The sequence below is a fragment of the Anguilla anguilla genome, chromosome 2 (genome assembly GCF_013347855.1).
Source record: "Anguilla anguilla isolate fAngAng1 chromosome 2, fAngAng1.pri, whole genome shotgun sequence".
In the NCBI taxonomy this organism is placed as follows: domain Eukaryota; kingdom Metazoa; phylum Chordata; class Actinopteri; order Anguilliformes; family Anguillidae; genus Anguilla; species Anguilla anguilla.
Window position 1 is genome coordinate 47724377 of NC_049202.1, and position 18761 is coordinate 47743137.

The 18761-nt window shown below is 38.1% G+C and overlaps 2 protein-coding genes across 2 annotated transcripts; one reads left to right on the plus strand and one right to left on the minus strand.

Moving 5' to 3' along the window:
• Positions 1-1047: 1047 nt before the first annotated feature.
• Positions 1048-10537, plus strand: zgc:112980 (uncharacterized protein LOC503706 homolog). Its single transcript, XM_035402755.1, has 20 exons — positions 1048-1198; positions 1930-2053; positions 2325-2448; positions 4841-4934; positions 5093-5243; positions 5346-5523; positions 5610-5735; positions 5911-5970; positions 6932-7054; positions 7151-7306; positions 7553-7606; positions 7718-7935; positions 8029-8108; positions 8316-8423; positions 8521-8592; positions 8686-8790; positions 9030-9151; positions 9261-9386; positions 9591-9639; positions 9826-10537. The coding sequence occupies exons 2-20, from the start codon at positions 1942-1944 to the stop codon at positions 9913-9915; spliced, it is 2148 nt and encodes a 715-aa protein (XP_035258646.1). The 5' UTR covers positions 1048-1198; positions 1930-1941; the 3' UTR covers positions 9916-10537.
• A 106-nt stretch (positions 10538-10643) lies between these two features.
• LOC118220539 (guanine nucleotide exchange protein smcr8a-like) lies at positions 10644-18106 on the minus strand. Its single transcript, XM_035404365.1, has 3 exons — positions 17671-18106; positions 14867-17222; positions 10644-13471 (listed from the first exon to the last, which is right to left on the minus strand). The coding sequence occupies exons 2-3, from the start codon at positions 17203-17205 to the stop codon at positions 13015-13017; spliced, it is 2796 nt and encodes a 931-aa protein (XP_035260256.1). The 5' UTR covers positions 17206-17222; positions 17671-18106; the 3' UTR covers positions 10644-13014.
• Between the last annotated feature and the right edge of the window lie 655 nt (positions 18107-18761).

Consider the following 18761-nt stretch of genomic DNA (forward strand, 5'->3'; position numbering starts at 1 on the left):
TCTTCCTCCATGAGAAAAATACAATCTTTGTTTTTTTCTACAGAGAATCCAAAGCCCCACTCCAAGGACCACTGATCTACTTTATCTATAGAATTTAGTAGTGTTTTGCCATATGGTTGATATTTTCCCCTCTCTTCCATAATGCACCATCGTCTGTTGTTTCTTCTTCTTCCTCTTTCCTTTTATATTTGTGGCAGAATATGCACCTGATAGTACAATACTGCCATACACTGTTCAGATCCAGAATGATGACCACATTGCATCCTAGGATACAGCCCTGTAGAGCGTAAAAACTTCAGAATCCCTTTCTGGATTGTCTGGCTATTCTTTCCTTCCCAATTGAGCAATGTTTTAATGGAAAACGAAGACATGCTTAGTTCTGAGATTATTACAGTCTAACAAAACATGCTTTACTGTTTACAGACTACCACACTCGACTACCACATCATAGTCCATCACGGTCTTGACTCTTTCCCAGTAGTTTTCAACCCACTCCCCAACCCAAAATGGCCCATTTTCAATATAAATAATTTCACTTAATTTTGATCTCTCCCATAATAAACAGATCCTTTCTTGATGGATGTTTATATTGCATAAAAGTGTCCCTCTCTCCTATCTGTTTCCCATTGCCTTTGCCACTCCTTCTCCATACTCTGTAATTGCACTACTATATTCCATTTTCCCAAAAGATATACTGACTTGGATATACTTTTCTGACTGTAGATCTGACGTGGCAACTTTATTTGCCATTTAATTTCCTTTTATTCCCTTGTAGTCTGGAGCCCATAAAAAGGTCACCTCACTTCCCATCTTCTCAAGTAAAATGTTTGGGGAAATATTCATTTCATATTTTATTACATATTATATATTTTACATCTGCTTTTCATATGTAACGTAATGGTCGCTAATCGATTTTCAAAATACCGTCATGGAAGTTTTATTTTGCCTTAAAATTATGATATTCACCATTCACTTTAATGTTTTGCCCTCAACACGCACGTTACTGTCTTATTTCCGGGACTTCACAGCTCCAGCTTACAGGAAGGGGTCATTTCCTGTCTCGTTTAATATGCACTCTATGGTTCATGACGTATGTAGCGGCAACGGCGCTAAAATTAAAGGAAGATAATTTTGGTAGTTGAATTAAGGAAACTTGCGAGCTGGCAGTCTCACTCCTTCGGTCAATGATTGGCGAAAGGTAAACGGCTTTCCTATCTAACACTAAAATGCATGGAAGACAGCTGCTTGTCAGCGAATAAGAAGTATTTCCGAAAGTATGCAGACTTGAGAACAGTACCCTAAAGTCGACGTAGTGGCACAGCTGACCACTTGGCTAACCGAATAGCCGCACAGTTAGCACCAGTAGAGTGGAAATGTACCTCACTTTTCGGCTATTTATATGTTTTCACAGATTTTGTGCGCAGCGCACCCGTGGCTTAGTTAGCTACACTGTGATTCTTCAGCGACGTAGAATAGTTCCTGAGTTGAAAAACACGCATTTGTGTTTCACCGGTTAAGGGAAATTAGTTTTTAAAGTTGCTAACTTACGTAGAAAAGACAGTTGATGAGGCCTTTCCTTCCATTTTGTCACAGGGACAGTGGGGCACTCTGTTTAGTTATGTGATGATTGGCTTATTTGGAAGTCGTTCTAACGTTACGTTACGATGGCTTTTGTGGTCATTTAGTTACCGTTCTTAAGCCTTAACACAAAAATTTGCCAGTATTCTTTGCAGACAGTTTCAGCTAGTCATCTAATAGTCAGCTATCATACATTACATGGGTATCAAAATGACTGTCTGGACTAAAGGAAAACTAAGGAAACCCACGAAGAAAAATGATTTAGAAGACCACCCTGCAACATAACATTAACTATGAGTTTTAAGTTATTTAATAACTTTTTGCTTTTATTCCCCTTAATTTGACGTTTAGTGTCCCATAAAGATGGACCAAGAAAACATCATTATTATTGTCAGTGATGAGGAGGATGATTGTACTACACTGCCTTCGGACGAATCTTCTGTGTTGTTCGTGGATGAATTTGCCAAGAATGGAGGTAAAGTTTTAAATCATGTTCCCCTCGGCATATCAATATTTTAAGCTGCGCCAGCGATTTTAAGGTTGAGTGTTTAGGTTATGGAGCAGTGATTGTAATATTTTAACCAGCGGACAAGCTTTCTGTAAGTATTGTTGAGAGAAATTCCTGATAAAGATGCTAGTGTACCAAACATAATCAACTATATGGTTGTGTGCAGGCTTGCTTTATTCGGTTAGCATTTTTTTGCACCTTTTAGAAAAATGTGTGGGATTTTGTTTTATTTTGCAAGATAACCCAACACCAGAGGATGACAATACTAGTGAGATTGTGGATGAAGACTTGGCAGTAACTTTCTCCAAAAAGGCAGCTGTCATGCCACATGCCAGATATGACTGCAGTATCCATCTTTTCAAGTGAGTTTGACTCAAAGGAGTGTGTTTAAATATTCACAGACCAATGTATTTGCAAAGCCATGACATAGCGACAAGGACAAAAAGATGCAGTGCATGTGCACTGTTGGCAGAGTATACTGATGATTAAGTATGTACTTAGTTAAATGTATGCAATGTCTGCTTAGAACAAAATAAAATGTACATCTGGCATAAGTTTCAAAGTAAATTAAGGTTTGTTGTGTGGGTAATACTGCTGGCTTCTAGAAACCTTTCTTTGTAGTATGCATTTCAAAAGCAGTTGTGACTTTAAACCAGTAGGACTGGGACTAGGCATTAACATTAAAAAGCGTGCTCTTTATTTTCCAGTGAAATAACAACTTTTTATTAGAAAGACGTGTCAAAGTAGTTTCATATTTATAGTCTTATATTTACATACAGACCATTTTATCTTCTAAATTTATCAGGAGAAAATTATGTAGCTGTCTATCCTTTAGCCAACATATCAATCATCAGATAGCACTACTTTCCCTTTCCAGTAGTCCTGTTAGCCCATGGAATGCTGTGTCTTTAGAACGCAGGGCATTTGAAAATTTGCATTTTACACTGAATTACTTGTGTTCTGAATTTTGTTGTTGCTATAATATGCCTACTTACAATAATAACAAAATTATTTTGTTCATACTTTTGTGACATTTGTAACAGAAGCGGGATGAAATGGCAGGACTAAATACGATACAAATATTGTTTTTGGAATTCTGATCTAAACAACTTTTTCAAAATGCAAGGACCAATATTTAAAAATCCTTGGTACAATTTCTGCTTTATTTTACTCATGTTGAGCAAGCTACCTAGAGAGCGACATCTCATTTTCAACTTTTCGTTCACATGAAACGCATTCTCTGAATCTTGCGATGTTACAAATGGCTGTGTAAATACTGTGGTCAATAGACATCACAAATGTCAGACACTGAAAGACAATTGGCTCAAAGAAACAAGAGTAATTTATTTTGTTGTGGTTAAAGTCTGGGTCATCACCAGTTGTAGCCTAATCCTAAAAAAGACCTTGGAATGTCTGAGTTTATGAATCCTGTGTTAACAAGACCACTGCTTTTCAAGCGCCAGTTACCCTGCATTCCCTCCATACGGTGTAACCTTACTGCACATTTGGATTATTCTTTTAACTTGGTAACCCGAAATGTATTCTTGCTGTGATTTATTTGCTAGCTAGATTCTAATGTAAACCACTAGTGGGACTGAAGATGTGCTACCTGTTTTATCTCTGGGGTATTAACACCCTCTACAGTGTAAAATGTCCATTGTCCACATAAAGTCATTCCCAAAGTCATATCTTTCCCCCCAACGCACCCACCACAGTCACCAGGATGAAATATTTTAGAATGAATTGGCAAAATTTGGGCTGGGAGGGAATACCCCCTCCCAAATCATGTCTCCATAGATTTCCAAGCCACTAGCCCTGTAATTCAAAAGAAATTCCAGAAATAATATTGACTGGAAAAGTCATCACTAAACAGGAAATGGAAAAATGGTAATTTGGTGTGCACAATAAAACAAGTGTGATGATGCGTTTGTCCACACAGTGACGCGTGCATTATTAAAAACAGTGGAGAAAGAATACAGATTACCCCCCACGCCCCTGGTCGACATGTTTGTCGCCCCCCCCTCGCTTCATTTCAAATATGGATAAATACAATTGTCAGTATTCCAACTACCAAAGAGCACTGGAGTACTCTGTCAAAATTCCCTGGTTACCCCAGCACTGAAAAACATCCATATGCAAATCCCTACTATCCATAACCCAGAACTTCAAATTTTCTTCTTTGAATTTTAAGTTGTGTAGATGGTCAGCTGGTTTTTCAGTGGCTAGTATGATGGCATTCATGGTTTGTTGACTAAACCAAAAAAATAAACTTCATGTAATTCCAAAGGAACTTTAATCTTATTTTAATTTGGGACTAATTTCCTTTGACACATAGAGCCTAAGACTGCTGCAGGCTGCAGAAATTATGGTATGGCATCAACATTACTGTTCAGGTCCATGGGGTTAAGCTGCTTGAGTACTGAGTAGGAAAAAAGTATCAATACAATGTACAGTAAAAACAAACGTTCATAATTATATATGTGAGTGCTATAGAATTCATCTGGTCATTTATACAACCTCTGGAAACAACATTGCTGCACTGGTAGGTTTTTGGAGTTTTCTTGCTTTAAGCTATGATGCCTGAATACCCCCATAACCACCGTTTGAAAACTGGCTGGCCAATTGAAAACACTAAAATTGAAATTATATTCAAATCCTCGGAAAGTAAATTAACTGGGGAAAATGCAGTGTTTGACTTCTGTGTGTTTGCTGTGTGTTAAATATTTAAATAATTTCATTCTGTTTGCTTTCAAGTCCAATGGAGAACAACACCAGTAATCCAGTTGACAACAACAAGGCTTTCTGTGAGCAGTGTTTCTGTTATATCTGTGATAAGTTGGCATCAGAGGTAAGGGCAAGTAAAACTGAGTTGTAATGCCAACATTGAAAGAAATTGTTTTGCTACAGGAGCCATTTGTCAGTAGTTTGTTTACAGTATACAGTATTGATTTGTTACAGTCTCTGTGAATTATTGAAATGGTCAATGACTGTTATTTTATTTTTTAGTGTATGTTGTGGAGCACCTCTGGAATCTGCCATTGCAATGCTCATAAACGAAGTGTGTTCTGGAAGGACCAGAGGGATAAAGCTGTTCTTGGATACCTTCATGTTTTTAATTTTGATCTTCTGGAGGTAGATGCAGAACTGAGACGTGCTGGTATACTTAATCAAGTTATTCCACAATTTTAATTATTTGTTGTAATGCGATGATAGAACTTTGTGATAGTCCTGTGTTATTTTTTTTCTCTCCAATATTCAGAGTCTGTTCTACTGAAGTTTGAAGAAGTTTTGAAAGTGGAGTATTGCACATTTTTGAAGGGAGTGAAGACATCGTTATCAGATATTGTCAGTTGTGGCTGCTATTGCCATGCAGCCAATTCGTTCACTGCAGGATGCAAAAAATGCAAATCCAGACACGTGGATGTGATGCTCTACGAGTAAGAGAATCATTTGTCACATATTTCAGTTTGATAATGTCTCTACTCTGTAAGATTTATTCACTACAATATCTTCTTTCCTTCAGCTACTCCAGAGTATACAATCTTGTGTCTGAGTTCCTGGATAAAGCTGACAAAGAGAAGCCCAGAACCGCTGCAGTGATGTTGCTTGGAGCTGCCAAAAATTTTATTGTTCATACGCAACCAACAGGGTACATGCTTTCTCTTTCTACTGTCAAAGCTTTAGGATTGTACATTAGACATAGTCAAGGTGGATTATGGCTGCTTTACACTGGATATTGTTCCAGCTTACTATAAAGTATGTTATTGCTTTTATTAAAATAAAAAACTCATGCACAAACACAATTCTGAATTATCTCTCTACAGCATCCCAAATACAGATCCAAAAGCATACGTTTCTGATGCCATTCCTGTATTATTGACAAGGTAAAGTGTTAAAAAATTGGTAAAATGGTTTTAAATGTGCATGGACTTTATCATGAATTGGCTCATTATTTCACAATAATTTGTTGCTAATCCTTTCATGTTGGAGATGCGTGCTTTAATGGAATATAGGCAATCCTTTTTTTATCGATTAGTAAAATTGCAAAAAAGAAATATATTAGCCGCAAAAGTAACCAATGACAAGAAATACTATTGATTTAGTAAATTTATTGTCAACAAAATTGTTTTAATTGTTAAAAAAGTTACTCTCATACATGGTTATATACTATGTACAGTGGTGGTGGTATATCAGATGATGCCAACAACCAAATGTCTTAAATGTAATAGAAAATTCTTGCTTATTAAGAAATAATGATATCTCACATTTTCTCTTGTGCTGATTTAATGTTTTCCAAAGGGGTATCTGGCGATTCATTTAAGTTTTCCTATTCCCATACAGTGTACAGAACAATGTACTGCATGTAGAAATGAGTAAAATACAAAGGAGTACTTTTAAAATGATACTTCTTATTGTGAAAATCAATTACTGTAAAAAATAGCATTATTTTACCTTCATAATTATTAACATCCTATGTGTCTGTTGCACCAGCAAGATTACCTCTTTATTATAAATGGTCACTGGAGGTGGTTTAGCTTACTTTAGTTTGGGGATTTGGAGATTTGAATCAAACCTGCATTGTATTCTGGAATTTCAGCCGCAGCAGCTGTGCCGGTTTTGTGCCAGCACCTGTTGTCTTTTACCCACATGCCTTTAGCATAGCTTGATTTTCCCTCGTCATATAATAATTAAATTGTTACTACGTTATGAAGTAACTACGTTAAGGATTGGAAGGGTGTGCATTGTTTGCACTGCTAGTATAGGTAGTAAGGCTGTTATCGGTGCTATATGGTAATGGGTGATGTTGCTGCTCCGTGATTTTATTCCTGAGTGTTTCTGTTGTAGGGTGACAAATGCTCTGAGGAACTTGATGGTGGTTGGTGACTTCAGTGCTTCGTTCTCAAAGAAACTGCAAAACTTCTTTCAGTCACTCCCACTGCCGGTGAAATGCAGATGGCTGAGCGGTCGGTGGGTGACAGTTTGGTGCCTCTGGGTTTTCCCATGTAAAATATTTTCAGAATAGTTTTATTGATGCTAAACGAGGTTGATGGACCTGTGTTTCAGTCTGAATGTGCTCCAGTGGGACGATCCTCTGCTGGTGGCTGTGCTAAAAGGGCAGAACATCACAGGAGAGCGAGTCCTAAGAGGGAAGAGAGAAGTCCTTTTTGAACCAGTGGTTGCTGTACAGGCACGTGTGGAGAAACTGAAGGAGCAAAAAAGGTGTGAAATATTTTACTATTGTCATTGAAATGAGAGAGAACATGTAAAACTGAATTTGACATTTGGCACTTAACATTGAAGGTTCGCTTTTTGCCTTAAATGAGATTTGGTCATCTGGGGTCAACCATTTGAATTGTGACGTCAACCTCCTGATTGTCTTTCTGTAATGATCAAAAACAGTCTCTGGTGCTTTATTATCCATAAAAAAACAACTGGGACCTCATAAAAAGAATTTTCATCTTTCAGGTACAGGGAGCTGGCAAGGTATCTCAAGGTTGTGAGGAGCGACAACAAAATGCTGTGAGTCCATTTTTAATATCATTTTCCCCACCATTTTAATTTTCTGAGGAAAGATGTACAAATGTAATATTTTCTTTGCATTTGATAATTCAGTTCCTTTTTTCCCCTCAGTATACAGAGTATGAGAGATCACGTCCCCTTTTTCTTGTGCAAGGCTGGCGACTACCATACAGCATTACAGAGTTTTTTCAGTCCAACATCAGAGATGTGCTGCAGTGCTTGTCGACTGACTCCCAACCAGTTTGCCATTTACTTGAGGATCCTCACCACAGGAAAAATGCCAGTTGGAAAAGATCCTTTTCTGTCAACAGAGTGGGAGACTGTCAAAGGTCATATCCAAATTTGAACTGTGTTTGTCCTGCCTCTATTTTCTGTTTATTGGAAAGACTTGTCTCAATCATTTTTTGTTTTGGTTTTTATAGATGCCAGTCTTCCAAAGACATCTGAGATTATTAAGTGTGCTTTGAGGATTTTGAGTTGCAACACAGCAGTGTTTATGGATGTAAGTATACAAGTGTTCAGGCACAGACTACTTTTAGGTTTCTGGGTCTCTGTTTAATCGATGATACAGTGCTCTAGCATTTGGGTCTAGACCACTGTCACGTGTTAAATGTTTGATTAAAAAAAGAAAAAAAAAAAAAAAAAACATCCAAATGTAAGCTGTGTTCATGATAATTTTCCCAGTTTAACATTAAACACGTGTTTGCAGTCAGAGCCGTGGGTGAACCTGATCAGTGCGGCGTGCTGTCCAGTAATGGCTGAAGATGGCTCTCTTACATGTGCCTCGTTCCCTGTGCCTGACATTGAATTTCAGATGGTAAATTCATAGTTTTTTTTTCCTCCTCTAAAATGAATGACATTTCATGACCTTAAACAACATTAGTGCTGATAATATGTACCTTTTCATTTTTTAGAAGGCAAGGGACATGGCAACAGCCATTCTCCAAGATGGATCACAAATCCAAATTCCAAAATCATTTCAATATGTAAGTTTGGTAATCATGGGGTTGTGCTGAATTATTTTGAGAAGACCTGGCATTTTCACTGTTTTGTGCAATTATTTTCTTTTCTTAATGCAGAGGTTTCCAGACCAGGCTCTTCTGTTGCTAGTCACACAGTCCCTAGTGCAAAGGATTCTCCACAGTGGCATGATCAATATCCTCAACATCGTCATAGCTTTCAAGGTGAGGCCATTGCGTGGCAGCATGTCCTGCTCAGTGACTTCAGTTTAACTTTTAACATCGCTGTTACTGCAGTTTTTCTTACTGCAGGGTATGAAGACTGAAGTAAAAGTGAACAAACATGCTTTATTGTGCCGTATTGAATGCATCTCAAATGATCAATTTGCAGTGTGTCTCAACACACTGCTATACAAGTATCAATTTATAAGCGTGAATGCGAGGTACCTTGTCTTTTTCTCTAGGCAAATGCATGGGCCCTGAAGTGGTTCTTCCATAGCCTCAGTGCCAGGCCTGACATCCTGCAGGTGTTCATTAATACACTTTTGGAAGAACTGTACAGGGAAAAGCATGTACACACCTACCGGTAACTAAACATCCAACATATTAAGGTTCATACTACTGTCCTGAACTGTTGCATATCAGCTGGGGAATTTCAGGTGTCGATGAAATAATCACTGGAATTTCTTCTGCAGAAAAAGGGACATGTCGGAGCATACCCTCATCGCAGACTTCTTCTTCTTCTACTTGCTGGACAAACGTCCACTTTTATTTTCAGTCAACCATCAAATCCTTGATGACCTATTAAATCATTGGAATGAGTACGTCTTTTACATTTTATTCCATGAGATCCGTTTTTATATGTAAGAATAAAATTAAAAAATACCTTGTTTATTGAAATTGTGCTTTTCTGAGGAATTTGATATCTGTATGTGTAGCTACTGTTCCCTGCCGGCACTGAACAGATACTTATGTCACCTATTTATATTGGCTGTTTTTATCATTCCGTTTTCATAAATGTCTAGGCATGATTTCCCATGGCAGTACTACCTCAGATGCTTCCTACAACAATATGTAAGTGTTTTACATGCTCTGTCTGAAACTTTTCATTTTACACTTTAGACTGGTACGCAGCTAATTGATGGTATTCTTTTAAGCCCCCTCTCCATACCCATTAATGCATGACACTGAAAATTGAGGCATATTTACAGATCATTGTTCGTTCTGCATTTCACTGTTGCTGTGCTTTTTTTTCCATAGGAGCTTGATCTTATGCCTGATAAACGCAGGTTCCTTGAGCTCATCAGGATGAAGAAAAGTATAAATGCATGTCCCCCACAGTTGCAGTAAAACAGCATCCAATGGAATAAGACTCATTTTTACTTTTTTTTTTAAAAGCACATTCAATCTTTTAAAAAGGCTTCCATTCAATCAATCAATTTGCCCTTAACTTTGGCCGACAATTGAGTTTTCCTTTGAAGTTCAGCAATAACTGAGTGTATCAAGAAAAGGTGCAACTCTTACATTTACTTGTAAGTCAAAGTTAAGGATGTATGTTTATTGAATATGGGCCAAAGTTGTTTGAATGTTGACATTTTTGCAACTTGCATTGAATAACTGCAACCATATTGATGTTGCATTTTTGTTGCAATCACTGTTGTGATTTCAGTGTTATGGAACATTGAGTGCTTTCTGTTGAACAACGTATTCATTAAGTATGGGGAATTGTATAGTTTTAGTTTATTTCCTTTAACATTGCATTGAGATTAATAATAAACCTGGAACCATGACAATAGTTCACTTTTTTGTGAACTAGGACTATACATATTTTTAAACTTTTGTTTCTTTTCTTTAATACTTTAATGCCTGCACATTTTTTCTAAAGCTATTTGTGGCATATTGTTGCATTTGGTGAAATTGCATTGTGAATTAATTGCATTGTAAAAACTATTAAATAATATGTGACCAAAAACTACTGGCAGTTATACGTAAGGTCTTTGACAAAATAAAAATATTAATTTAAAGAAATGAAAGACTTTATAAATCACATGGGCAAGTAATACAGTTGACAGGTTGGGTCAGATTTGACATTTTATTAAATATATTAAATTCTGGTGTTTACAACTCAAAACATACAAAAGCAAATTCTAATAAAACAAAAATCTCCGAACCACCAAACATTCCTGTGCAAAATCAAATGCAGACATTGGCTAACATTCAAAAATAAACACATAGCAGTTTTTTTAAAACCCAGTTATACCATTATTGATAACACAGCAGGATAAAGCCCGTTACATCCTGCCCATGGTCACACACAAAGGCTGTGTGAATCCGACACTAGGTTACATAAAGTATCGAAATGTCCAGAAAACCTGTAGAAATAAACTCTGTCAGGACAGGATATTTTAAATTTATTTTTTGTTTACTGCAAATGGATTTGGGTAGGAAAAAAAGTGTACAGTCAGTGTTTGAAGTAAATGCACTGTATACATGGGTATTGAAGTAATCTGACAGGTATAACAGTAAGGCTTTAGCTGAAAGACATCCAAACACAAATTCAATCCCATACAAAAATCCTCCCCCAAAAATTATATATGGGTTGTTTGAACAATCTTATTTCAATATCTAGCAGCTTTATGGAAATTTACCAGAGGAAGAACAAAAAATATCCAGCAATCCTGGCAGGGATCCTGTTATTCCCAGTATGAAATTCATCTACAAATTTCCAAATGTTTGATACAACACACTGAATTACATCTCCACAATTGACACTTTGTGGGGTGCACAAATTCTAAACGTTTAAAGTATGTAGGTCAAGAATTAGCTCTTGAGTTTACATTTGTGCTGCAATTCATTTCAGAGGGCTCACACTTCAGTTACCTTAACAAGTTTTGTAAGCATGAAAAAACACCAGTTAAGATGTTTAATACACAAAGATATTTCATATCTGCGGAAGAGGCCAAGGAACTTGGACTAGTGATGAGTGGCTACAATCACTTGGATTTCAGAGACAGTTACCCTTTTTTGCCATTGCAACAGCTCATAAAATACTATTTCTGTTTTGCAGTTCAAATATAGAGCAGGAACACTTTAAGAACATCACCAATTAGACTGATTAATAATTGGAATTAACTGGACCATTTCTAGTTCTGTAAACCAATAACATATCCCTACCATACTGACACCCATATTACTTTCACATAGTAGAAGATTTGGACAAGTGTATTCTAACAATTATTTGCAGACTGATCCACAACACTTTCCATTTAGCACAAAGGTTGATGACAAATAATAATCCTTGAAACATGCAATATCATATGCATCATTTTACACCATTTTATCATAACATGCATATTCAGAGCCCCACCTGATTCAATTGCATCTAAATAAGAAGGGTTCAAAATGTAATTAACCCAAGTCAGATATGATTCATTTTCTTTATTTCAGTATATTTATCTTGGAGGGCACTGGCATTCGTCCTCATTTTTATCTTAAAAAATTTATGAAGCATAGATTGACAATTCCGGATTTACTCTGTTTATTGTGACACACTACCACCAACAAAGATCATGGTCTCATTTCACTTTATCTGCCATTTTCATTAGTTTTTTTCCTAAAAGAAAATGTCTGCTCATTTGTATTCAAAGAAAAATTGTCATTTTGTAATTGAAATGTTACTCATGAATTAAAACTTTTCCAATCTAGCACAGAACCACAAAAGTACAATGCATAAAAACAGTCTGAATTCCTGAAAAAGGCAAAAAAATAATTGAAATTCACAAAAAGGAAGAAAAAGAAATTGGCACAGTTTTTCAGTGATCTGCTGATCAATAACAATCATTTTACATAGTATCTCAAAGTAGTTCATTGATGAGAAAAATGTATTAAATGTTACCCACCCAGGTGCACTGATTGAACTGGTGAGGTTACTTGGCCATTTTCAGCTCTCAGCAAATCTGGTTTGATAAAACAACTGAGACCAAGATGCATTGGCATAATGTGTTCAGTATGTAATGTTTTTATTTTTACAAAACGGATCAGTATGGCACCGTAAGGATAATTACTTGTAGGTACACTTTGACTTCATCCGTCATACTAGCAAGACATTTTGGTAATTAGTCTTTCAGCTGCAGTACCCCTCTGGAAGATACTCATTTCTGCTCAACAGTATATATGTCCATGGCTGTTTTCAAGAATAAGGCTGGGGAATTACATCAATAATAAATAGCACTTTAGAGATCAAAAAATACAAGAGTAAACCACATTCAACAGCAAATGCACCACTCAGTCAACACTTATGACAACACACCATAGTTAATCACTTGAAAAAAAAAATTTACATTCATTGTTTTTCTTCATTTCCATTTCCTACCACAGTAAGAATGGAAAGGAACCCAGAATTGTTCAGGAGCCAGTGAAATAATCTGATACAGCATGCAACATTCACACCTAAGGTTTGTGCAAAAAGCTGGTGGTATAGTTAAAGCTGAAAACAGGCAGGGTGCCCCCCTTGCTGGAACCATGCAGGTAATGGTGTTTGATGAGCTCAGACAGAAACTGCATTATTCTGCAGTCATCCTCACCGTAGCGCAACTGGTGGTGCAGAAAGTTGGTCCTTCGTGATGCCACAGCGTCTTGGTCTTCATCTGCGCTTATGGGAAGGTGGAGATGATGGCAGAAGGTGTAGAGGAAAGCCTTGGAACACAGCTGTGTTTGCATACTCTGCACATGCATGAAGTAGGTGCTCCCGCGCTTGATCTGAGTATGGTGGTCGACCATTTTCCCAATCAAAGAGCCCTTGTACGGTGGGCAGCGCAGTGTCTTGTGGTCAATGTCCAGAACGCTGATATAGCGACTATAGCGGCTCAGGGAGTGCACCATGCTAGAACCTGCTGGAGAGGCCACCCTGACAAACCAAACAGAAGGAGAAGACTGGTTCAAATTCTGGAAACCATTCAGGGTGAGGCAATTCTGGCCTTTTCATGCCATTCACAAGGCACGGCCAGCAACGGACAAGATTTTTTCCTTCATCCAAACCTCTAGCTACATAATATGACAACCTAATTATTAGGTTTAATAAACACAGGTAACCAACAGCTGAAGGTAGTGGTACTCAGTATTTCAACATTCAGACCCTGGATATTGAGGCTCATACTGTTATTAATTGTGCAAATTGTGCAATCACATTCAGGACAAAAACCAGTAACATCTCCAGGACTTTCCTAACGTTTTCATACATATGACATTAACTGAATATTTTGTTTAGATATTTGAAAAAGGATAATATTCCTACAGTAAAATATTTTTAAAAAATGATCTCAGGAAAATGGATTTGAGTCCTTTCAACTGCAACAGACATAAAACCAAATATTGCTTTTCTCTGCTTCATCTTTCTGAAACAATAGTGGTAATCATTATTTGAACACAGGAAAATTCCAGCTTTAATAGCCTTGTTCAGCTTAAGATCTATTCTTTTCAGATGGTGTGGCTGGTGAGGAGACAACATCGGTCAGACCGGTGGTGATTAAAGTTTCTTTGCACTATGAGTGCAATTCATGAGACATTTCATATCCTCTGAGTATTAGCCCTTTCACCCTCCCTTTCACAGTGTGGTGCCGCTGACATCACTCTCAGTGGGATCTTGGTTACTGCTGTGTCAAGTGAAATGAAAGGTCAACTCGGTGGAACAACTGCAAATGACTACAGAAGCCAAGCATTGTTTTCTCTGAGCAAAATGAAGCATTCTATCCCAGTGGCCCTGATCGTAACTAATGCAGATCTGGTTTAATTACTAGTGTACAAATGCATACTGTAAAACAGATCAGAAACACTCTTCAGAAGCTGAGGTGGACATGTCAGTGACTATTGTCCGCACAAGACTTCACAAACAGAACTACTTCAAGCAGTCATTACATGCAAAGGACATGTGACAAAGTCATAAACATGAATACTTCTCCAGATTTTGAATGAGGTATGCTTTCTTAAGGTTAGAGTGAAAACCTACAGGATGGCACTTTTCATACATCTTAAACGGTGGAAGTAGCAGATGTAGAGGTTTGACTTGAATTTTATATATTACTGACTTAGTTCTTATCTGTGTAACAAAAGCTGTAAATCATGTGGTAGAAACTGAAAATGAGAAGTGAAATTATGTTTGGCATTTAAGCACGTGAAAATTAAAACCACTGACCAACATTAACAATGAACAGCTACGATAAAGACAGTAGGTAAAATGAATTGGTGCTGAAATGCAGAATCAGGTTAGATTTTTATCTCTAATACATTGCTATCAAAGTCTTACCTGTGAAGGCCAATAAGCTTCCAGTTCAGCAACTCGGTCAGTTGGAATGGTGAAGAAAGCCATTGTTTTACAGCTTCTCCGTGCTTACCAATTTTGGGTATGAAAATTGACAAAGCATTAACCAGCTTTCTCACTGTACCTTCATCAGCTCCCAACACAACTAGAGTTCTGCCGCTCATTAGGCAGAAAACAGCTTGCTGGGCAAAGGGGTACTGTCTGATGAACCTCAAAGCACTCTGCCCAAACTTCTTCTTGTGCTTCACAGTAATGGGATTTCCATAAAGAAAGGGTGAATATGTCCTATCAGAATTTGTGGAGGCACTCATGAAGCTGGTGCTGTCAGAGAGGTCATCACAGTTCATTCTAGAGACATCATCTGAGAGACAGTTTGGGTTCAATTCATATAGAGGAAGCCCGGCAGGAGAGGCTTCAGAAAAGGTCGCCTGATCAAGAGAAAAATCCGCCTGCAGAGTAGGATCCCCCTGATCATCAGATTGTGGCTCCTGTTTCATCACTCCATTAGCACAACACTCTTGTGCCAGCTCAGGTGAGGACCCCTTATAAATGTGGTCCTCTTTTCCAATGCAGCATGTCGACTCCACCTGCAGGTTAGACCCTGATTCATCAACGCACTCATCCAGCATGCCTGGGGCTTGATTCAACATTGATGTCTGACTGTGTACAGCATCTGTGCAACTCTCCACAGGGAGTTCCTCTTCATAAATAGCACTTGGGTAGGATGGTCGCAGGTCCTCAGGTATAATGGATTCACAAGTGCTCAGTATTTCAATGCTGTCCTCACTGTAAGTCCTCCTGGTGAAAATTTTATTTCGAACTACTTCAGGATAAGATGGCTGAAGGTTTGCCACACTGTTTGAATTCACTGTTGGTCCCTGAGTTTTAAAAGACTTCTCAGTTCCCAGAACCTCAATGCTTTCACCACTACTTAGACTGCCTTTCATTTCAGCATCAATACCTTCATCAGTATTGTCTTGCAAGAGGTCACAGGGGCTGAACTCAGTCAGCTCTCTTCCATGAATCCTATCTTCATTAGTTTCTGGCTCCAGTTTAATAGGCACAGTCTCAACACATGAGGTGTAGGAATCCAGACTCAATGGCTCAACTGACAGGATGGAAGCTGGAGGTAGGTTGTTGGTCATAGTTTGTTTCCCATCACAGAATTGCTGCTCAGCTTCCTCTTCCTCCCACTCACTATCCTCAAAAAGGAAGTTAGTGATTTTCTGCTTTTTCAACAAAGCCTGATCAATCTGACTAGTGTAGATGTAGCACAGGTCACCTCGGAACGTCTTCTCGATTAACCTGAGCTGATCCATTGTTTGATGGAAGAAGTATAAATCACAGAGCTCTTCCAGTGTTTTCAAGCGCTTATCAAAACATTTGGCTGACTTTGCTTTTACAAGCTGAGGGGTGTAAGAGGGTTTTTGTTTAATACTGTGATCCTCTGACTGATCTTCAGAGTTGAATTCCCTGAATGTTGGTTCCTGGCCTAGATCAGCTGAGTCAACAGGGCTGCCTGATTCATATGGCAGAAATTCAGGATCATTAATTTTTCTATTTGGGTAGGATGTGATCTGCTTTAACAAATCTTTATGCTCATAAATAGATTTTTCAACATTTGCCAACTCATTAGCTTTCTCTATTGCTTGGGTTGAAAAGCAGCCATTGCTCATTTTCTGCAGTTCTGTCTCCTTGTGCAATACACTTCTGGTATATTCCAAGTCTTTTAGTTTATTTTCTAGCTCATTAGCAAAAGCTTTCCGGTTTCCAGTTTTCAAACACTCCGAGGCTTTGGAAAACTCAGATGATAGCTCTATAAATTGCTGCATGATCTTTCTTTCGTCTGCTGAAACATAAGCCATGCAGAAAGGTCTAACGAAGCCACGCGCCTCCAAGTCATAAAGAGTCAAGTGGTGGACATATGCAAAAGCACCTTCTTTTGAGTCCCCAAGTACAACTTTTGAGTCCTCCACAAAATTAAGCTTTGGATAGCCACAGCCAGGAGGATGGCCAACACATGAGGCTTGATAGTCCACAGACATGATCCGCAGGGAGAAATAGTTCAGATCAAAGGTGCCACAAACTTTTGACTCATCTGGAATGGTGAGTAAAGGCTGTGGGCCAACTTGTTCAGAAAACTCAGAAATCAAAATAAAATCCTTGGTAAATTTAGCATAAGATGTCTTTGTCCAAGGATTACCATTTCCAGAATGAGGAAACAGAGGCACAGAAAACTCTTCTGGGATCATCCAGGGGTCTTTATACACCTCCGCAAAACCATCCTCTTTGGTAAAAGCCACCACATCAGGGGACCCAATCATCTTTCCAAACTATCGGACTAGAAAGGTGGTAAGAAAACGTTATCATCCAGTATTCCTGCAGTATGATTTCATGTCCTTACACTAATGATCAGCTGCTATAAAATGCATTTGCACAACCTGCTAACTAACATTAGCTACTCACTTGGTGACTCAGCTCCCAGTATTGCCAACGGGAACTACTGTCACATTATTGCTTCATCAGTAGCTCAATTAACTGAATAAACGTAACAAGAATATTTAAGCATTAACTTAAACGATTATTAGTTGTATGTACTTTTCTAAGTGCTCGCGTGGGTACTCTATTCAATACCATTTCATTTATTTTTCTTCTCCAAAATAAAGTTGTAAACTGACAGAAATCGAGCCTCGAAGCTAGCAACGAATGTCAACACTCGCTGGCAAGGTTAGCTCACACAGATGCAAACGAAAAATAACGTCATTACACGGAACGGCTTAATCACTTGCCAAGAGTAGATAGCTAGTTAGGTAGCTGGCGCCGAATCCCGTTCTTTGTCCAGCGATCAACGTTAAATCCTTCGCTGCTCTCCGGTTCAAGTTCACTGTTCCGTTAGTGGCGGAAGACATCAGAGCAGGTGAATTTTAGCTAGCATAAATAGTGCGTGTCGTGTCACGACTGAAGACCAGTAAACAAGACCAGCCATGTTTTATCCGTGTGACTCACTGCACAGAACTGGACTCACTGGCTTAAACACAAGGAAGTAGTTATATGTCTACGTTCCTCTGTCCTTTAGCTTCATGTGCGTGAGCTACTCTTACTGAATGAAAGTGCTTCACGTGCATTGCATTTATGACCTCTGGTGACGAATACATTCGATTAAATTTAGGTTTAAACAAAACGCCGATGACACATGGGGAGTGTAGTTTTAGCGAATTAGCTAAAGGTTTACGACACGTTTCGTTTGCGGCATGGGGTAAATTTGTCAGCCGAATTTGTAGTTTTATTTTTAGTATTACTTTTTTAAGCAAAGGTAGCAATCGTTATGTACAGGTTTGTAGTTCAGCAAGAATTAGCAATAAACTTGCTGTTTAACTTATTTTCCCTTTATTCCTCTTTTATGAACCAAAGAAAGACTATTGCGGAGAAGTCCCATATACGCTCATCTAACGTTTGTTATTGTAGTATGACCAAGGAGATTACAGCTTCTATTCCCACGTATGAATGGAATTTTACACACGTCGGAGGTTCTGTAAAATAGTGCTGTAGAGATTAGAACAAACGGAAACCCACAGATGTAGACCTGCCGAGAGCCGTTTGAAACAAAATGGTATGGTTGATTCAAATCTATGGAATCATTTGTCAAAATGAAAAAAGTGCCTTTATGGTATAAATAATATGCAGCAATATAAGGTGCAGTCCGTAAATAATATAGAAAGTTTTTGGGGTTTTTTTTGGCTCTGTAGTGCAATGAATTTGACATTAAACTCTGAATATGAGTCCAAAGTGCAGACTATCAGCTTTAATTTGTGGGTATTTACATCATATCCAGTGAATCCTGTAGAAATTACATCCGTTTTTATAGTTTCCCCAACTTTTT